Consider the following 18,493-nt stretch of genomic DNA (forward strand, 5'->3'; position numbering starts at 1 on the left):
GCCCCTCCCTTAAAGCCCCCCAAAGCTCCCTCTTATGACAGATATTTTGTTATGCCCACTTCAAAAATCTTGAATTCACATTTATCATTAACATAACTTCCTGCACCAGTAATTCCCCCCCATTGATGCAATGACCTAATTAGAATATGAAGAAGAAATTAAAAGTAATTTATAATAATACACCATTTTACAATGTCCCTGCTCAGGCACAGCAGCATTAGAAGTCAGGATGATGCACAGGCCAGCTAACCAGTACAGGTGTGTAATTGGTAGTTCAAAGTCTGTAGCTCTGGTGTGGATTAATGGTTCTCAAACTTCATTGACCATCAGAATCACCTGGAGGGCTTATTAAAACGCAGAGTGCTGGGCCTTAACCCCAGCGGTTCTGATTCAGTAGCTCTGGGGTGGGCCTGAGAATTTGCATTTCTAACAAGTTCCCGGCTAAGGCTGGTGCTGCTGGTCTGGGGACCACATTTGAAGAATTGCTGCCGTAGATAGTGTGATTTTTTTTCCCCCCCAAGGTAGTTGGCAACTGATACACTTCCTTCAGTTTACAGGCTACCTAGTTGTATTCCTGGAAAATTGTGCCAAAACCATGCAAAAGATCCTTGTTTCATATGAATGGAGTTATAGTTTCTGGGCTCAGACAGTTAATAACAGATTTTGCACCTATCTGAATGCCCAGCAGAAATTTGAAAGTCCTGACTAAAGGAGGACAATTTCTTACTGTGTGGAACTGTCCTGCATGTTGCATCCCTGGCTCTCACTCGCAAAATGACAGTAGTGCCTCCTGATCACTGTGACAAAAAAAAGCCCACCAAACTGTCTAGATCACACTCTACAGGTGGTACTGCCTCCATTGAGGACCACTGATCTACAGAATTTGAAGCCAGCAGAGACTTCAAATTTGTGATTTCAGGGTCAAGCTCAAGGCCTTTGAGCACACACATGGTCACCACTTGAAAGCCAGTCTTGGGCGGAGTTTTTTGATATTGTGTTACAGCACAATGAGGGATCAGAATATGAAAAGTGTAAGGAAAATGGGATCTGTCTATTTTAACAGTCAACTTTTACATGCAAACGTATGTGTGTATGTTGATTTATGTTTATATGAAGTCTTTATGTTCAGTCTACGGACCTTTCTTTCAAAAGTTTAGCATCATCTCAGAAATGAGCCTCACTTTGAAAACATTTTTATGGGAAAACATTTTGACTTTGTGGGAAAATATCATTTTGATTGCCAGCATTTATATTTATAGGACCATAACCCTGCCTAATGAAATGTGGGTGAGGTACTTTTTCTTTCTTAGAGGAAGGTCCCAGGTTGAGTTCCATTGATCCTCCTCTGCTTGGTCCCTAAGGACACTTGTTTCAGGATGACACTAAGGAGGCAAAGCGCCCAGCCAGTCCCGTTGTTCATTTAATGAAAATGCGCTTGCCTCACTCTAACCAGATTTGACTTGTCTCAGAGTAAAATCTTTAATATAAAGTAGATTGTGTTTTTAAGCTAAAAAACTGAAACAGCAACAACCACAAAAACCTTCACCTATCCTGCACCGTAATTTTCTCTAATTCGGTCAATCCATTTATCTTAAACACAGCACAGAGGCTGGCATATAATAGGCATTTAATACATATTTGAATCATTGAACCTCTAGATGGTAATAGACATTAGCTTCTCTAGCACTGAAGTATGAGGTAAACTGATTTTGATATTTTGTGTTTCTTAAAATAGGTATATATCACATTTGTGTGGTTTGAATATTGAAAAATCACTGATTTATATACTTTTAACCATTTCAGGGTGGATTCATGCTGTGCTCACTTCTCAGGACTGTATGGCTTTTGGGGGGAACTTTCTGCACAACCTTAACATTGGCATGCAGCTCAGGTTTGTGTCATCAGTATTTAAAGGATCTTTTGTCCTTTCTTAAATAGGACTTAGTTCTAAAAGTCAAAAAAAAAAAAATTCAGCAACATACTTAATTGAGATCTCATGGAGATAGGCCCTGAGAAATTATTAGGAACTTTTAACAAAAGTATTGTCTTAAGATTTTGACAGGAGAACACCTTGATGCTTTTCTAATCTAAAACAAAAAGAATAATTTATTCAATTTGAGATTAGATATCTCCCCAAATTTCAAAATTTTGTAGAAATGGATAGGCTCTCCTTTGGCTATTTTTACAGTGAGGGAATTGAACTAAAACCAGTCAGACTCAGGTGTGACATATGCTGCTGGGGCAGAGCAACCCTAAGTTAGGATCGTTGTCAAAACACCTGCTTTAATTTTGCTGTGGTAAAGGATTAACAGCTATTTCCCCTTCTGCATGAGAATTTGACCTTTGGGTAGTAACTTCCCCTGGTAGCCTAATGAGAGAAGAATGTTACAAGGCAACATTGCTTATGGTAAAATGATTCCTGATTGATAAACCGCATCAGTACTGGCAGAACTAGAAATACCTAGTAGGAAGCCATGTCTTTGGGCTTTCCTGAGTGTGACTGTTATAACTTGGCCTGCCCCTGGGGAGCCCCGGAAGCCATGCATCTGTGGAGTTATTACAAGAGATTCTGGCTCTTATGGGGGGCATGAAGCTTTAAGCTAGGGCAGCTCCCACACTTGCCAAGTACGAATCTTGTTTCTTTATACCTGAGCTGTCCCTGGGGAAAGACGGCTCCTGGCTGTGTGGACTGCTGCAAGGACTCCCACGGAAGACTCACCCTGTGGCGAGCTGTGGTTTCTCACAGGTCTTCTCACCTTGACCCTTGCCAAGTGTGGTCCTGAGCTTGAATGCTTAGTAGAGCCTAAAGAAAATGCCGTGAGAGGGTGTTGCAGTGCTGTCCAACACAGGCAGCCGGTTTCTAAACACATCGTTCTGTTTATTATAGTGGAACCCTTGTAAAATTCCTTCCGTTAAAACTAGGCTACAGATCCCAAGGGGTGATCTTTTTGAAGCCCACTGTAAATTCTTCAGTATCCTGTCAGATCTGTTAAGGGCGGACCCGAGTAAGATCACAGCTCAGTCTTACCCCCGTGTGGTGGTGTTGAGCGATGTGCACTACTCGATTGGTCTTATACGTCGTGGGCTGCTTATTTTAGTTAAGTCGATTGTCTCCATTTAACTTTGAAATGCTAATATTAATATTAAATTTCTTCAACTCTTATTTATTTAGGTGTTATGAGATGGAAAAAAGGCTAAAAACACCAGATCTTTTCAAATTCCCTTTCTTTGAAGCCATATGTTGGTTTGTAGCCAAAAACTTGCTGGAGACCCTAAAAGGTAATAAATAATCTGTACATTTTGTTGTTTCATATGATGCACGATACTTCTAAACTCACTAAAAGCCACTCATAGAAAGAGAGGTTCTTTTTAAAATGTGGTGTGGCTATTGTCCCTATTTTGTTTTTTGTTTTTGTTTTTTTTTTGGTGGTACGCGGGCCTCTCCCTGTTGTGGCCTCTCCTGTTGCGGAGCACAGGCTCCGGACGCGCAGGCTCAGCAGCCATGGCTCACGGGCCCAGCCGCTCCGCGGCATGTGGGATCTTCCCGGACCAGGGCACGAACCCGTGCCCCCCGCATCGGCAGGCGGACTCTCAACCACCGCACCACCAGGGAAGCCCCCTATTTTGTTTTTTAAATGCATGATTTTCCTCTGTTCAGAACCTTTTTAGCAAATTAGAAAATCTCTAGTCCATAGGCATAAAAATCAGATATATGAAGAACTGCATCAGAACCACATAGGTAATATTGAAAAATGTTCCTTTCACTGGGACTTTAGTCATCTGCACACAGTATCAGGCACGTAAAAGTGCCTCACTAACAAAAATGCAGTTGAAGCCAAGGGACTGTTACCTAGTATTTGTTCCCAAACATTTGCTTTTAAAAAATCGAGGGAATAATTTTCATGTCCTGAGTGAATCAGGTGGTGTCTGTGCCATTACCATTATGACCATTATGTGGCCAGTATAAGGCACCTGTTAGCACAAACCAGCTAGTGTCAGGCTATGCATCTATAGTTGAAGAAAAATGGTTCTTTTCAAGGGAGGTGGGAAATATATCCCTTTAAACTTGAAAGGTACCACCTCTTTTATGTGGAATTTCAGATTTTGATGTTTTATTACTGGTTTAATAATCTTTGAGCAGTCAAGTTGGAGACTCACTGTAACTTCCACTTTTATCTATTTTTTGCTTTTTGTGCACTTATGCCCATGAAAATACAGTCCATCTGGTTTTTGTGTTGTCTAACTTTCCTAGTCAGTTTGCCAGTAGTGCTACTATATTTTTTAAATTATTTAATTAATTTATTTATTGGCTGTGTTGGGTCTCGTTGCTGCACGCGGGCTTTCTCTAGTTGCAGCAAGTGAGGGCTACTCTTTGTTGCGGTGCACGGGCTCTCATTGCGGTGGCTTCTCTTGTTGTGGAGCATGGGCTCTAGGCGCGGGGGCTTCAGTAGTTGTGGCATGCGGGCTCAGTAGTTGTGGCTCGTGGGCTCTAGAGCACAGGCTCAGTAGTTGTGGCACACGGGCTTAGTTGTTCCGCGGCATGTGGGATCTTCCCGGACCAGGGCTCGAACCCGTGTCTCCTGCACTGGCAGGCGGATTCTTAACCACTGCACCACCAGGGAAGTCCCAGTGCTACTATTATAATTAACTCCCAGAAGAAGAGATATAAACAGATTAAACAATAAAGTCTAGTCTAAACATTTGGGGGTCTTCCCCATTTAAATGTTACACAAGAAGAAAAGGTAAAAGGAAACAAAACTACCAATAACTTATTTCCCAGGATGGCGTGCATGGAATTAAACGATAAAAATCTTTTATGGTTTCTTTCCTTAAAAGGGGGGCTGGGGAAAGCTCACTTTCTTTGGAAGGAAAGAGCAGTAGAACCCCGTCTCACACCTTGTAGCACTGTGTAGAGGTAGGTGTCTTGACAGTGGTGCAGCTGTACAGGATAGAGGTGGGATCCCGTGGATGGGGAGGAATAGTGCTCTCGGATATTTTTCTTGGCTGCAGGGATGTCACAGTAGATCCATAGAGTTCCAATATATGATTTTCAGTAAAATACTGGACAGTAAATTTCATAGTCCCCTATTCAAGTAGAAGCCTGGGAAAATAGGAACACTTATAAAAACACTTACAAATGTCCTTATTTTCTGGAAATAAAACCCAATTACTGAACTCTCCAGGTAAGAGATTGGCAATTCAATATTCAGAAAATGCAGAGCAGTTTTTCCATCTTTCTCTTCTCACTAACACATACACGTACACACACACACACACACACACACACACACACACACACACACACACACACACTGACATACATACACAACTGGGGTAATGCTTTTTCCTTAATGTCTAAGAGGGGCTCATCAGTCGACTTTTTAGAACAAATTAAAAATTTATCTAAAAGACAAACTCTTGCTGTTCCCCTTGCAGCCACAAGCAGCAAATTGTTCAGTCTTAAAATAACGATTTAACCTTTGTTTTAGACCATTGAGAGTTCAAAAATATTGAGGTCTCACTGAAAACATGAACCTATACATTAAAAACCTAAAAAAAACCCCGATTACTGTAAAAGGATATTTGTAGGTGAGGTTTTAAAATGTTTCCATTTTGTCATCTATATCAGTACAGCCTACCTGGCAATATTAGTGAGTCAGTCCAGTCCCACTAAGGCTAGAGCCAGATGACCACTATACCAATTGCCATTGTCTTAGGATTCATCCTGGAAGCAGGAATGGTGGTCTTGTTACCCCGCATTATGTTGTTTTTTTATTCCTGACCCTTTAACTTTCTACTATGGCCTGTTATCTTCCAGCTCAGGCTGTTAATAAGGTTTATATGATGGGTTAAATAAGTGTGGATTATATGAAACTCTTAACTGTGTTTAGTGTTAGTAATAATAAAACAGTGAACCAATTTTGGGTTCATGTAAGTAAATTAAACACTGAGCAGAAGTGAGATCTTTTGCTTTTGTTTCACCTTACCTGAATTTAAGACCACATCTAATATATTTTGCATGAGTTTTAGATAATCAATTTGGTTTTAAAGCCCAAAAGAGACATTTGTATGTGTGTATGTGTATTTGCCTTTACAATAACGTAGTATGTCATGCCCATAGTCAGTTGTGTAGGTCACACACTGCGTACACATACTCTCTCGTACAGTTGAAAGAATTGCACAGCTGTCACTCAGGTCAGCTCTACCCAAAGTAAGCAAAAACAGCCTTGCTGCTACCTTAGAGAGGCCCAGTTATTTTTCCCATTGCACCCTCCTCCTTCCCTTCTAGAGAGAACCACCGTCCTGACTTTTGTGAAATCCTTTTCTTCAGTTTTATCACCGTGTCGCTCACTAAACTAGTTTAATTGTGTCCATTCTTAGACTTGTTGTGAGTAGATTCCTGCTGATCCTCTTGTGGCCTGTCGTTCACTCAGCCTTACATGTGTGAGCTTTCTTTTAACTGGAGCATTTAGTACAACTACATTTAATGTAATACTGTTTCTTTTTCTTTCTCACCTTTTCAACTGATTGTTTATTATTTCTCCATTAACTTGTTTGCTCTTTGGTGGTTACTCAAAACCTAAAGTTAATCCCTTTGTCGCAGAGCACTAACTCCTTTCCCCCTCAACTTCATTGCCGCAGAACTGAGAGAAGATGGTTTCCAGCCTCAGACTTACCTAGTACAGGGAGTGAAAGCGCTGCATACTGCTTTAAAATTATGGATGAAAAAAGAAGTAAGTAGTTGTCTTTGGTGAATTAATTGTTAATTTTTACATGGCAAGGTCAGGAAAACAGAGTCCTTATGTTATTTTGGAGTAGTAGAAGGAATGGAAATCATGCTTTAAGTACAACCTGCATTTTATTGGACAGTGTATACAAATGTGCTGGTTTATGTTTATATTTATGAGAATGAAGTACCTTGGTATTTCTTTTAACCTCAAAAAGAAAGTAAATTTGAGTATATCTAGGATATTGACTAAGAAATGAACATGTAGCTATAGAATAATAATATATAACTTTGAGCTCACATAGTGTGCTAACCACTGTGCTTAGTTTTTACATCCATAAACTCATTTACTCTTCAAAACAACTATATGAGGTTGGGGTACTCTTGGTATCCCCATTTTACATATGGGGAAGCTGAGGTTCAGAGCTTAAGAACTTGCCCAAGACAACTGGTGGAGCTAGGATTAAAGCTCAGTCTCTGCGTTTGCAAAGCCTATGCTGTTATCCCTCTGCTAGTCTTATGTAAGAACGAAGGAAAAGAGAGGTCAGGGTTCAAGCAGGAGATTTCCATTTTTCCCTAAAATGTGGTCTAGTTTGCATTTGAATCCCACCACCTCTAAGAGGTCATCCCAGGTCTCCATTTGGAAGCAGTATGTCCTTTCCTTATGCGTCCGTAGCATATCTCTTGTGCCAGTGGGCTTAAAAGTAATGTCCATAAAGTAATGTGTCCATGTCCTCTTGTCTAAGTTTATAAGCTCTTGAAAAACAGGGACTTTCTAATCTTCATTTCCTTCCTGGAACTTTACACACAATGTTTTAATAAATGATAAATAGTTGAGCTGATGAAAATACATTCCCATGCTAATTTCTCAAATGTCCACCTGAAATAAAAATCCCTCTCTTAAAAGATATTGGGAGACAGTAATTAATAGGTTACCCTCCCAATAATTTTATGCTCCCTTTCACGTTATTATCATTGCTGCATATCCATTAAGAGTAAGGGCACTGTGGAAGCATTCAGGAAAATAAAAATCATGTCTTCCAATGTCAAAGATGTCATCATCTAAATGACAAGTAAAGGCATAAACAGATTACAAAAGTATATAGTATATAAAAAGATAAAAACAAAATAAAGGGTATGTTGCAAAAACCATGTCATTCTTTTCCTTCTGAAGGCTGTAGACAAGTTGTTCTCAAACTTGTCTGTTTGTCAAAATTGCCTTTAGAGTTTTTAAAAAATAAACTCCCTGCTTCTTTCCCGAGAGATTCTGATTTAATTGATCTGGGATAGGATCTGAACCTCTGTTTTTAACAGACTTTGTAGGTGATTTTGATGCACAGTAAAAAACTCATCAAATAATACATACTGTTAATTCATTGCATTTGAAGTGCACTTTTAAAAGCATGATGTTTGCAGTTAACTGTCCACCTTGCTCTAAGATGAGAGGTAGCTTAGCATAGTGGCTTAGAGCGTGAACTCTGGAGTCAGAGGCTTGGATTCAAGCCTTAGCAATGCGGCTAATAAACCGCTAACCTGTGCTTGAGGCCCTCAACTGTAAAGTGAGAGTCCTAATAGTATCTCTGTCAGAGTGTTGTTGAAAGGACTTATGAGTGAACACTCGTAAAGTACTCAACTGTATCTTGATGTCATTAGTTTGTTTTAACAAATTATGCTAAACCAAGGAGAGGATGTAAAGCAGAAGTAACAATTAGTACGTTAAGTGTGCCTAAAAGGTCGAAACTTTCTTAGATGTACAGATTAATATTTGGAAATAGACATAATAAATAATGACAGCAGTTTGCAGTTCAGTAGATATGGTAACTCACCAATTAATTCCTCTTTCCTGTGAATGGGATCTTTTCCCTATTTCGCTTTCAATGTGAAAAAAAAACTTGGCAAATTAGATTTCTCATGAGAAACTAGGACTATTTTAGTGCCTGTGTTCCCCCTTACAGATCCTTACGTATTATGAATTAAATTTAGTTAGTTTCTCTACTAATTATAGTAGTAGTTAGAATTACAGTAGGCTTTGAGGTGTAGAGTCCATATAGAACAAAATTTACAGTAAGGCAAGTCCATTTTTAACTCAAGGTAAGAGGATTTTATGAGTTAATGAGGATCTCCTTAGAAGATATGAAACCAACCACATGAGCTCTGAGACCTGACTTGTGGGTATTTGACCTTGTCTGTAAAATCTAGAGAACCTGAAAATTGATTTAGTAAATTAGTTTTTACATCTTAAAATGTAAGTAACTTTGGTTGTCTTATCTTTGTTAATCCAAATACAGCTTGTATCTGAACATGCCTTTGAAATTCCAGACAATGTTAGACCTGGACATCTTATTAAAGAACTTTCTAAAGTAATTCGAGCAATAGAGGTAAGAGTAGAAACTATCATCTAAATGCCTGGTTACTCTCTGCTTTGAGAAGCACTTGGATCTACCACCACACTACAAACATTGGAAAGCCCTGACACTCTTAGAAGAAATAGAATGCACTGTGTCTTGGAAGGAGTCTCAGGTTTTCAGGCTCCCAAAGTCCTACGGAGAAATCTGGAGTATTGTATCATAGTGAAGTAATAAGGAAGCAGTTACCGGGTTACTTCAGGTTCTTCATGTTACTCCAAAAATAAAAAAAAAATTCAGCATAAACAAAACTTTCAGATCTCCTTCATTTCTGCAATGCAGAGATGAATACATGTTAAGAAATGAAAGAAAGAGAAAAGGTAAGATGAGTAAGAGCTGGGTGAAACTGAATTGGAAAGAGGGATGACACAAGTAAGGTGGGGCAAGGAGATCCACTTGAGTGAAAATATTACAGCAACTCGTTTAGGTAAATGCCCTTTGATAAAAGCCCATGAAGTCTTAGATTAGGTGTTTTAATTTATTAATTAGAGCTATTCTAGGTATTAAAGAAAGGGGGTTTTAGTTAAAGGAATTCTTGAGGAGGGTGGTTCTGTTAGTATCCAGCTTGAACTGAAAGGAAATTAAGTGGAGGAATGGCGGCTAATTGACACAGCTCAGATTGGGGCTGTGTTTGGGGGAATGAAAAGAGGTGTACGTCTAAGAAATATTAAAATGTTGGGTTTAATATCCTTGGATAGAGTATTTCATGTAATTCTCAATATGTTCAGATATGGTAGGAAATTATTTTCTGTTTTTGAAGAGCTGCATATAAATGGATTTTTAAAATCAAAAGTCACATATTTAATCTTAAATATATATGTAAATGGATACATATATAAATATCATATATAATAACAACCAAAACTAAGAATAAACTCAATAAGAAAGGTGTAGGTCTGTATGAAAAAACTATAAATCTTTACTAAGAGAAATAAAACTATAGTTGAATAAGTGGGAGTGTCATTTCTGAAATATGTCAATTCCAAATTAGTATCACAAATTGAAAATGGTAAAATATACTTGGAAGAATAATTGGACAAAAATAGTCAACAAAGTGTTTTTTTGTTGTTTTGGGGTTTTTGTTTTTTTAATTGGAGAGTAGGGAGTACAGAAGGAAGCAAAATGGCAGTAGAAAAATGTACAAAGAAAATATAAACGGGTATTTCACCAAAGAAGACATAGAAATGGCCAATCCAATAAAAAGATGAAAAATATTCTCAGTATGCGAAAAAGTATTCAAGTACATTTTGCCACATAATTTATGATTTCAAATGATCATTTATCAGATTGGCAAAGATAAAATTCTTTATTTTTGTGCTGCTGGTTGGAAGTGTAAATAGTTCATGCTTTCTAACTGGCATATCTCTTGACTTAGCATTATTTTAATAAAGTAAATAAGAGGAATCCGATTAAACTTTGTACATGACCATACCTGTTTACCACTATCACCTCTTGGAACCAAAATGATAGTAAAAGAATAAAAAGCAATATCCCCTGAAGACAAAGAGAATAATAGAGATGAAGACTCCAACAAAATTTTGGAAGCTGGAAAGCAAATGTTCAAGCGGTAACTGACTTAGCAGACCAGAGAGAGCTGAAACCTGTGTGGGCAATGGGAGAAGACCAGAGCAGATCTTATTTGTACAGTAAAACCTTCAAAAAGTTCAGCAATCAGGGAAACTAGGACCCTCTGAATATGAGAGTGGAGGTGGGGTTGAAAGCAGGATTGATTAAAGGTCTATTTAAGAAATAAATTGACCTCCAGATCCCTGCCTTAACACATGCAAAAAACTAGAGATTTAATTTTTTAGAGGTTGAACTTGAGACTGGACTTTGGCCACTGAACCCAGCTGAGGGAGATGGGTACCGTACTGAAAACAAGAGGATTAAGTGACAATCTACATAGTGAATGATTCTTCTTCCACGTGGCTCCCCAAAACACTGGCAGTCTGGTCTGTACCTCCCAGGCCAAGAAGAAGATCCGCTGATGTTGACAATTTGAAACCTTCAGATGGAACAACCCAGATTCCTATAGTGAAACCCATCAGTTGATAAAGCCCCACTCACACAGAGCTTCCAATTAGCTTTTTCCTTTTTACATACAGTGAAACGCACAGGTCATGAAAGTACAATTCGAGTTTTGACAAAAGTATATACCTGTGTAACCCTTACCCCAGTTGAGCTAAAAATCATCTGCATCACCCCAGAAGGTCATTTCTTGCCCCCTTCTATTCAGTCTTGGACTGTCATAGCTACTACCACTGTTTGGACCTGTCCTGCTTTATCATAGATTAATTTTGCCTATTTTTGAATTTCAGATAAAGGCAGTCATACAGATGTAGTGTTTTTGTGTCTGGCTTCTTTAAACATAAGGCTTTTGAGATTCATTCACGTTGCACGTGTCAGTAGTTCTTTTTCATTGCTGAGTAGTATTCGGTTAAATGAATATACCACAGTTTGTTTTCCATTCTTCTGTTGATGAATATTTGGGTTATATGCAGATTTGGCCATTATGAATAAAACTGTTATAAGCAACCTGTGTGTCTTGTGGTAGATATATGTTTTCATTTTTCTTGGATAAATACCTGGGAGTAGAGTTGTTAAGTCATAGGGTAAATGAATTTTTAACTTTATGAGAATCTGCCAGACAGTTTTCCAAAGTGTTTGTACCATTTTACACTCTCACCAGTAATGCATAGGAGTTGTAGTTGTTCCATATCCTTGCCAGTAAGTATTTGGTGTTTTCAGTCTTTTTAATTTTTGCTATTGCAGAGAATATGAAAATTGTTTCATTGTGGTGTTAGTTTACATTTTCCTGATGACTGATGATGTTGAACACCTTTTTGTGTGCATGGCTGTCTGTATATCTTCCCTTATGAAGTATCTGTTTGAAGTTTTTGCCCATTTAAAAAATTATGTTGTTTTTATTATTGATTTTTAGGAGTTTATTATATATCCTGGACACAAGTTCTTTGTCCTTTGGCATGCATTCATTCATGTATGTACAGATGATATATATATTATATATGAGATATATACATATATATAATAGTAAATATTTACCCACAGCCTATGGCTTACCCTTTCATTGTCTTCATGGTGTCTTTTTTTTTTTTTTACTTTTTTTCCCTTGAGATATAGTCCGTATGAAAAATGGTGTCTTTTTATGAGCAGAAATTTTTAATTTTGAAGGAGTCCAATTTATAAAATCTTTTTCTTTTATAAATAGTTAGTACCTTTTTGTGTGTCCTCTCTAAGAAATCTTTGCCCACCCAAGGTCTTGAAGGTACTTTCTTTTTTTTCTAGAAGCTTTTACATTTAGGTAAATGGCCAATCTTGAAATTTTATACATAGCGTAAGGTAAATTAAGGCATTATTTTTCCCCATATTTTTATCTAGTTTTCTTAGCACCATTTCTTGAAACCATAGCTTTTTAATGCTTCCCTTTGAAAATGCATAGAAAGCCAAGAAAATTTTTTAAGACAAAGACCAAAAATAAAGGATAAAAAGGGGTAAAAAAAAGTATTCAGAGGAAACAATCAATAAGCAAATAAGTCTCTAGCCCAAAACCCAACCATAACTGATACCCTGAAGAGAGAAAAGAGTAAATAGTACCTCCATGAAAAAAGAACAGGAAGCTTTAACAAAGGAACATTCAAAGAAAAAAGAAAAGGAGCTCTTGGAAATTAGAAATAAAATAGAAAGAAAATTTAGTAGAATGGTTGGAAGATAAAGTTGGAAAAATCTCTCCCAAAGTTTAAAAAAAAAAAAAAAGACAGAAATAGGACAGAAAAATTAGGTTGTTTTACACAATCACTGTCAAAATAATGTGAGTTCCAGAGAGAGAGAACACAGAAAACAAGATTATCAGAAGAATAATCAAAGAAAATGTTTTAGAATTCAAGGACACACCTTCCCAAATTGAGAACTCTACAGAATGCCTGGTACAGTGAGTGAAAAAAGGCCTATTCAAAGGCACATTTGGTCACATTTTAGAATACATGTCATGAAGTATATCCTAAAAAGCATCAAAGAAGGAAGTATGGGTCATATACAAAGAAATGGGAATGAGAATAATATCAGATTTCTCAACAGTAACATTACAGACTAGAAGGCAATAAAGCAGACTCTTTAACATTCTGGGATAGGAGGGATGGCAACCTACAGGTCTGCGTTCAGCCACGCTATAAGTCAACTATGATGGTAAAGATGTCAGAGAGGCAAGGTCTCCAACAGTTTCCCTCCATGTTCCCTTTCTCAGGAGACTCTTAGAGGATGTTCTGGGAGAGAGTAAACCGAAAAAGGAGGAGCCCTGGAATTCATTCTTCCAACAAATACTGAGTACCTACTATGTGCTGTGTCCCATCAGGAATCAAAGGCCCTGCCTGCATGGAGCTTAGTAGGAAGAGGCTGGCCGTAAACATTTTAATGACTCAGGAGTAAAGGAGTGCTCTGAAGAAAATAGAGGAGGGGAAAAGGGTAGGGAGTGACAGCCAGAGATAGGGGGGTGGGGATGGCAGCTTTATGTGGTAGAATGGGAGCAGGTCGGGAATGGCCTTTGGTATCATGTGCAGGCCCAGAGTGCAGCTAGTCCAGGATGCAGCAGGAGAATGAAAGGCTCCATATCAGTTGTTGATCTGAAATCCACATTTAACTGGGCATCTTGTGCTTTATCAGGCCTGCCTGTCTAGGAGGTCTGTCTCCAAAGAAAAATATAAAGATTGATAAATCACTTAATGTGTTGGAATGTTTGCATTCTTCTAGTGGGAATTTGGGGATCAATTAGTGATAAATACATAGGAAGCAAAACAGATGGAGATGAGGCAGTTATAAACTCAAGGGAAAGTCAAAGGATGTAAAAGAAAGTAAAGGTAATAATAGTATGTTACATGGCACTGGGTTGTAAATAATTTTCATTGAGTCAATTTAAATACTGAATACTGAAGGAAGAGAAAGTGTGTGTGCCTTTAGGAGAGATGTGCAAAGATTAAGACTTTATCTTATATAGTAGGGATTCAATAATGTCTGAAGCTGAAAAAACAAGAAATAACAGTTTAAACATGCTCATTAGACATTTGGAGGCAAATAACTGAAACAACAACAACAAAAAAAACAGCTACAAGAGTTGGAAGTGCTGGGTATATACCCCAAAGAATTGAAAGCAGGGTGCACACACACGTTCATAGCAGCATTATTCACAGCATCGAAAACGTGGAAGCAACCCAGACGTCCATCACAGATGAATGGATGAACAAAATGTGTTATATACATACAGTGGAATATTATTCAGCATTACAAAAGAAGGAAATTCTGACACATGCTACAACATGGATGAACCTTGAAGTTACTGTGTTAAGTGAAATAAGCCAGTCACAAAGGGAGAAATATTGTGTGATCCCATTTACATGTAGTTCCTAGAGTAGTCAGATTCATAGAGAAAGTAGAATGGTAGTTGCCTGGGGCTGGGGCTAAGGAGGAGTGGAGTTATTATTATTATTTTTTTTTTTTTTCTTTTTTGCGGTACGCGGGCCTCTCACTGTTGTGGCCTCTCCCGCTGCGGAGCACAGGCTCAGCGGCCATGGCTCACGGGCCCAGCCGCTCCGCGGCATGTGGGATCTTCCCAGACCGGGGCACGAACCCGTGTCCCCTGCATCGGCAGGCGGACTCTCAACCACTGCGCCACCAGGGAAGCCCGGGAGCTATTATTTAAGAGTTTGAGAGGATTAAAAAGTTCTGGAGATGGATAGTGGTGATGGTTAGACAACAATGTGAAATGCACCTAACGCCACTGAACTGTGGCATTTTACACTTTAAAATGGTAAATTACGTATACGTTACATATAAATTACATATACATATATTATGTGGTACAAAATTCTGTGTATGTTACTACAATGCTTAAAAACTTGCAAGTTGTTACCTCTGGAGAAAGCGAATCAGATGGGGACGAGTAGACTGCGCTTTTCATGATATGCTTATAGAGTTTTAATTTTTAAAGCTACATAGAGATGTGTGACTTTGGTTTAAAAAGCATTTATTGATTTATGCAATTATGTGTGTGAAAGAATTTCATCCTAGGGAAGAACTGGAAGCAGCCTAAATAATTGCCATTACTATTAGGTCAATAGATGATGCCATATCTCTACAGTAGAATGCGGCACAGCCTCTAAAATGACATTGAAAAGCAAGGAAATATGTTCACAGTATATCACGTGGGGGAGAGAAGGGGAAAAGGTCTCAGCAAAGCCGTTCAAGCTTTATCATTTGGTGTTTTTTGTTTATATGATTAAACTGAATGTGTTTTGTTTTCTAGAATATGTTTATGGCTGATGAGTCAGGTTATGTTTGTGGCCTTGTCATAAAAATACCCTGAATTTCATTCTTAAAGGAGGAAAACGGCAAACCAGTTAAATCTCAGGGAATTCCTACTGTATGTCCAGTTTCACGATCCTCAAATGAAGCAGCTTCCCCATACCATTCCCGACGAAGGATGCGGAAACTTCGAGATCATAATGTCCGAACTCCTTCTAACCTAGACATCCTGGAGCTCCACACGAGGGAGGTGCTCAGAAGACTGGAGATGTGTCCCTGGGAAGAGGCAAGCTGCCGTTCCATGGTCACACGGGAGGCTTGGTCGTTTCTGAAAGGCCTTCAGAAGGACTATAGAAAGAGAACAGTCCGGCTGTTCTTGTTGTCTGATCTTTGCTTAGTGCTGTAGGGGTCAGCAGCGCTTCTGCTCGTGACAGGGACATGCTTCAGTGTAGAAGTAGGACGAACAGATCTCATCTGTTTGCCGACATGTTTACTGAGTGCTTACCAAGTGCCGCGTGCTTTTCTAGGCTCTGGAGAAGATACCAGAGTGAGCATAACCTAAGTCCCTGCCCTGGTGTAGCTTCCATCCTAGCTCAAGTTGGAAGGATTGAAGTCAGAGGCAGATATTAAAATAATGTAATTTCAGATAACAAATGTTATGAAGAAAGAGAGCAGTAGAGCCAGAGAATAAAAGGGCTCGGGTGGCTGGCTGCTTTAGCTAAGGTGGTCAGAGAGCCTCTCAGGTGGGTGCATTTGAATGCCACTTACATAGCAGAAGAAGTCAGATGGATACACAGACTGGAGGAAGAGTATTGCAGGCAGAGGGAAGAGCAAGTGCAGAGGGCCTTTTCCTGGCCCAGCAGCAGCAGCATGGATAACTGTTAGGCTGGGAGTCTGTGAAACCCATGACTGCAGTTTGAGAAGTGATGGCCTAATGGACAAAGGGGAGAAGCAGTGGGGCAGTCATGAGCTCAACGTAGGGCCTTTGTAAAACATGCTAATGACATGTGGTGAGGTCCATGTCATCCATGATTTTACATCTTAAGTAGAGGATAATTTAAAATGAATAAGATAGCAGTATCTCTTCATTAACATATTTAAAGAAGCTATATAGAAATGAAAACTTCCTTAAATATTTTAAATTTTGTATAATTATAGTTATACTGTTTTAAGCTTTTGTTGTTCTAAACCGCCTTAAACCCATAGCCCTCTAGGAGAAGATTTAGCTTATTATAAAAGGTTCTATTTATTATTAAAGAAAACTACTGCCACGAAAAGGAAATATTCTTTATGTATTGAAAACCAGCTACTGTTGTGCCTTTATGTCGCCCGGTGGCCTTTGTTCCCGGTGATAGCAGGGTGGTGACATGTAAATTGCTGGGAGTGCCTGGTGGGAAGACTAGAGATTAGGCCAAAGACAGGGTGACTGGAAAGGACCCAGCAGCTGGCACTTCTGCAGGGAGAAGCCAGGCAAAGAGAATTCAGACACGTGAAGGCAGGACTCCTCCAGCTCTTCAGGTTTTCAGCTCTCTGCAGAGTGAAATGTCCGAATTCACTTGATAGAGATTTCATATTCTGCGTTATAGAATGTGTTTTATAGTTAACTGGCCCTACAGAAGGGTGAACCGGGTTCATGCTTTGGTTTTAGGAACCATTTAGTTTTCGTGCCACACCACTGCAAACGCGCTAGCCTCGGAGGCTGCCCAGCGCTCTTCAGCGTGCAGGGCTTGGGGAGGGGGGGTGGGGGAGGGGGTGGGTGGTATACAGTTCTTTACTTGTCAAGCTGGTATATTTGAGGGCGGAGGTTAAGTAAGTTCTGTTTTTATACTTTAAGGACATTTTGAGCTCTAAACTGAATGGAAAATTCAACAAACATCTCCAGCCATCTTCCACCGTACCTGAATGGAGAGCGAAAGATAATGATCTCCGGTTACTGCTGACAAATGGAAGGATAATTAAGTATGTGAAGTAGATCAAAGTATCCAACAGATTAGTTTTCAGTGGATTCCCTCTGTTCATTTAATCCCTGGTCCAGACCGTTACACAGCTGCCTGAAATATGGGGAAAGTGTCTTAGTTCTCTATTTTCTCTGTAAATTAAGGAGGGGTACCGTTTGGCTACATGGTTGCACTGTTTTCTGACTCGATTGTTTTTCCCACTGTATACAGGGATGAGAGACAACCCTTTACAGATCAGAGTCTTTATACAGCAGACAGTGAAAATGAAGAGGATAAGAGAAGGACAAAAAAGGCAAAAGTGAAGATGGAAGAGAGCTCAGGAATAGAGGGGGTGGAGAATGAAGCATCTCAGAAACCACTTAACAGTATGTTTGTTTTAATGGTCATTTTAAAGGTCTGCTCGTTACCAATGTGCTAATAATATGTAAAGTAACTTGCTAATTTTAAAGTGCTTAAATCAGTAGTAGGATTACAATTTCTGTGTCCCTGATACTCTTTTGAGAAGTCTGGAGCATTTCTGAGTCGTCTCCCCATCAGAGAAATGCCAGATGTGACCACCAAGTGAGGGGTGGCGTCCAGGGACGGTGGTATTAGTGACGAGGATGTCGCCGTCCAGTGACACCCTCACCTAGTAACAGTTTTTACAAGAGTCACATGAAGCTCATGCATCTTACGGGCCTCTACTCCAAATAGTAAAATAATAAAGTTGCAAGTTTAATCCTATTTCTGAGATAATTTTAGCTAACATACATATGGTTTTCAGAATTAGGAGACATATATAACTGGCTGATCTGAAGCTATTAGCAGTCCGCGTATTGTTTTATTTGATTGCCTGTTGACAAGAAGGCCTCTACTTGGTTATTAATTGGTTATCATCAGTGTGATGAACAGTAACACCTCCTCCTCGAGATCTTTCTTCTTTGAATGAAGTCTTCATTTTCTCAACATTTTTCAGGGCCTCCATATACCCTTCTATCTTAAAAAGGAGTTAAATGTTTTAGTACTTGATAAGTAAATGTTCCAGGTGATTAACATTATTTAATCCATGTTGGATACCTCAGTCCTGCTAATTCTGGGTAAGTTTGGTATTG

General features: G+C 39.0%; 1 protein-coding gene across 5 annotated transcripts in view; it reads left to right on the plus strand.

The window, feature by feature from the left end:
• Positions 1–18,493, plus strand: part of KDM7A (lysine demethylase 7A) — an 83,162-nt gene that overhangs the window by 49,833 nt on the left and 14,836 nt on the right. For all 5 annotated transcript variants that reach the window (XR_007479355.1, XM_049715076.1, XM_049715072.1 and 2 more), the window contains 7 exons: positions 1,804–1,891; positions 3,173–3,279; positions 6,643–6,734; positions 9,016–9,105; positions 15,521–15,730; positions 17,279–17,403; positions 17,613–17,767. Coding sequence is in view for 4 of the 5 variants with exons in the window: in XM_049715076.1 (XP_049571033.1) it covers positions 1,804–1,891; positions 3,173–3,279; positions 6,643–6,734; positions 9,016–9,105; positions 15,521–15,730; positions 17,279–17,403; positions 17,613–17,767 (867 nt within the window). In the remaining variant the exon portion in view is untranslated. The remainder of the gene's footprint in view (positions 1–1,803; positions 1,892–3,172; positions 3,280–6,642; positions 6,735–9,015; positions 9,106–15,520; positions 15,731–17,278; positions 17,404–17,612; positions 17,768–18,493) is intronic.

Source organism: Orcinus orca, chromosome 9, assembly GCF_937001465.1.
Source record: "Orcinus orca chromosome 9, mOrcOrc1.1, whole genome shotgun sequence".
Classification (NCBI taxonomy): domain Eukaryota; kingdom Metazoa; phylum Chordata; class Mammalia; order Artiodactyla; family Delphinidae; genus Orcinus; species Orcinus orca.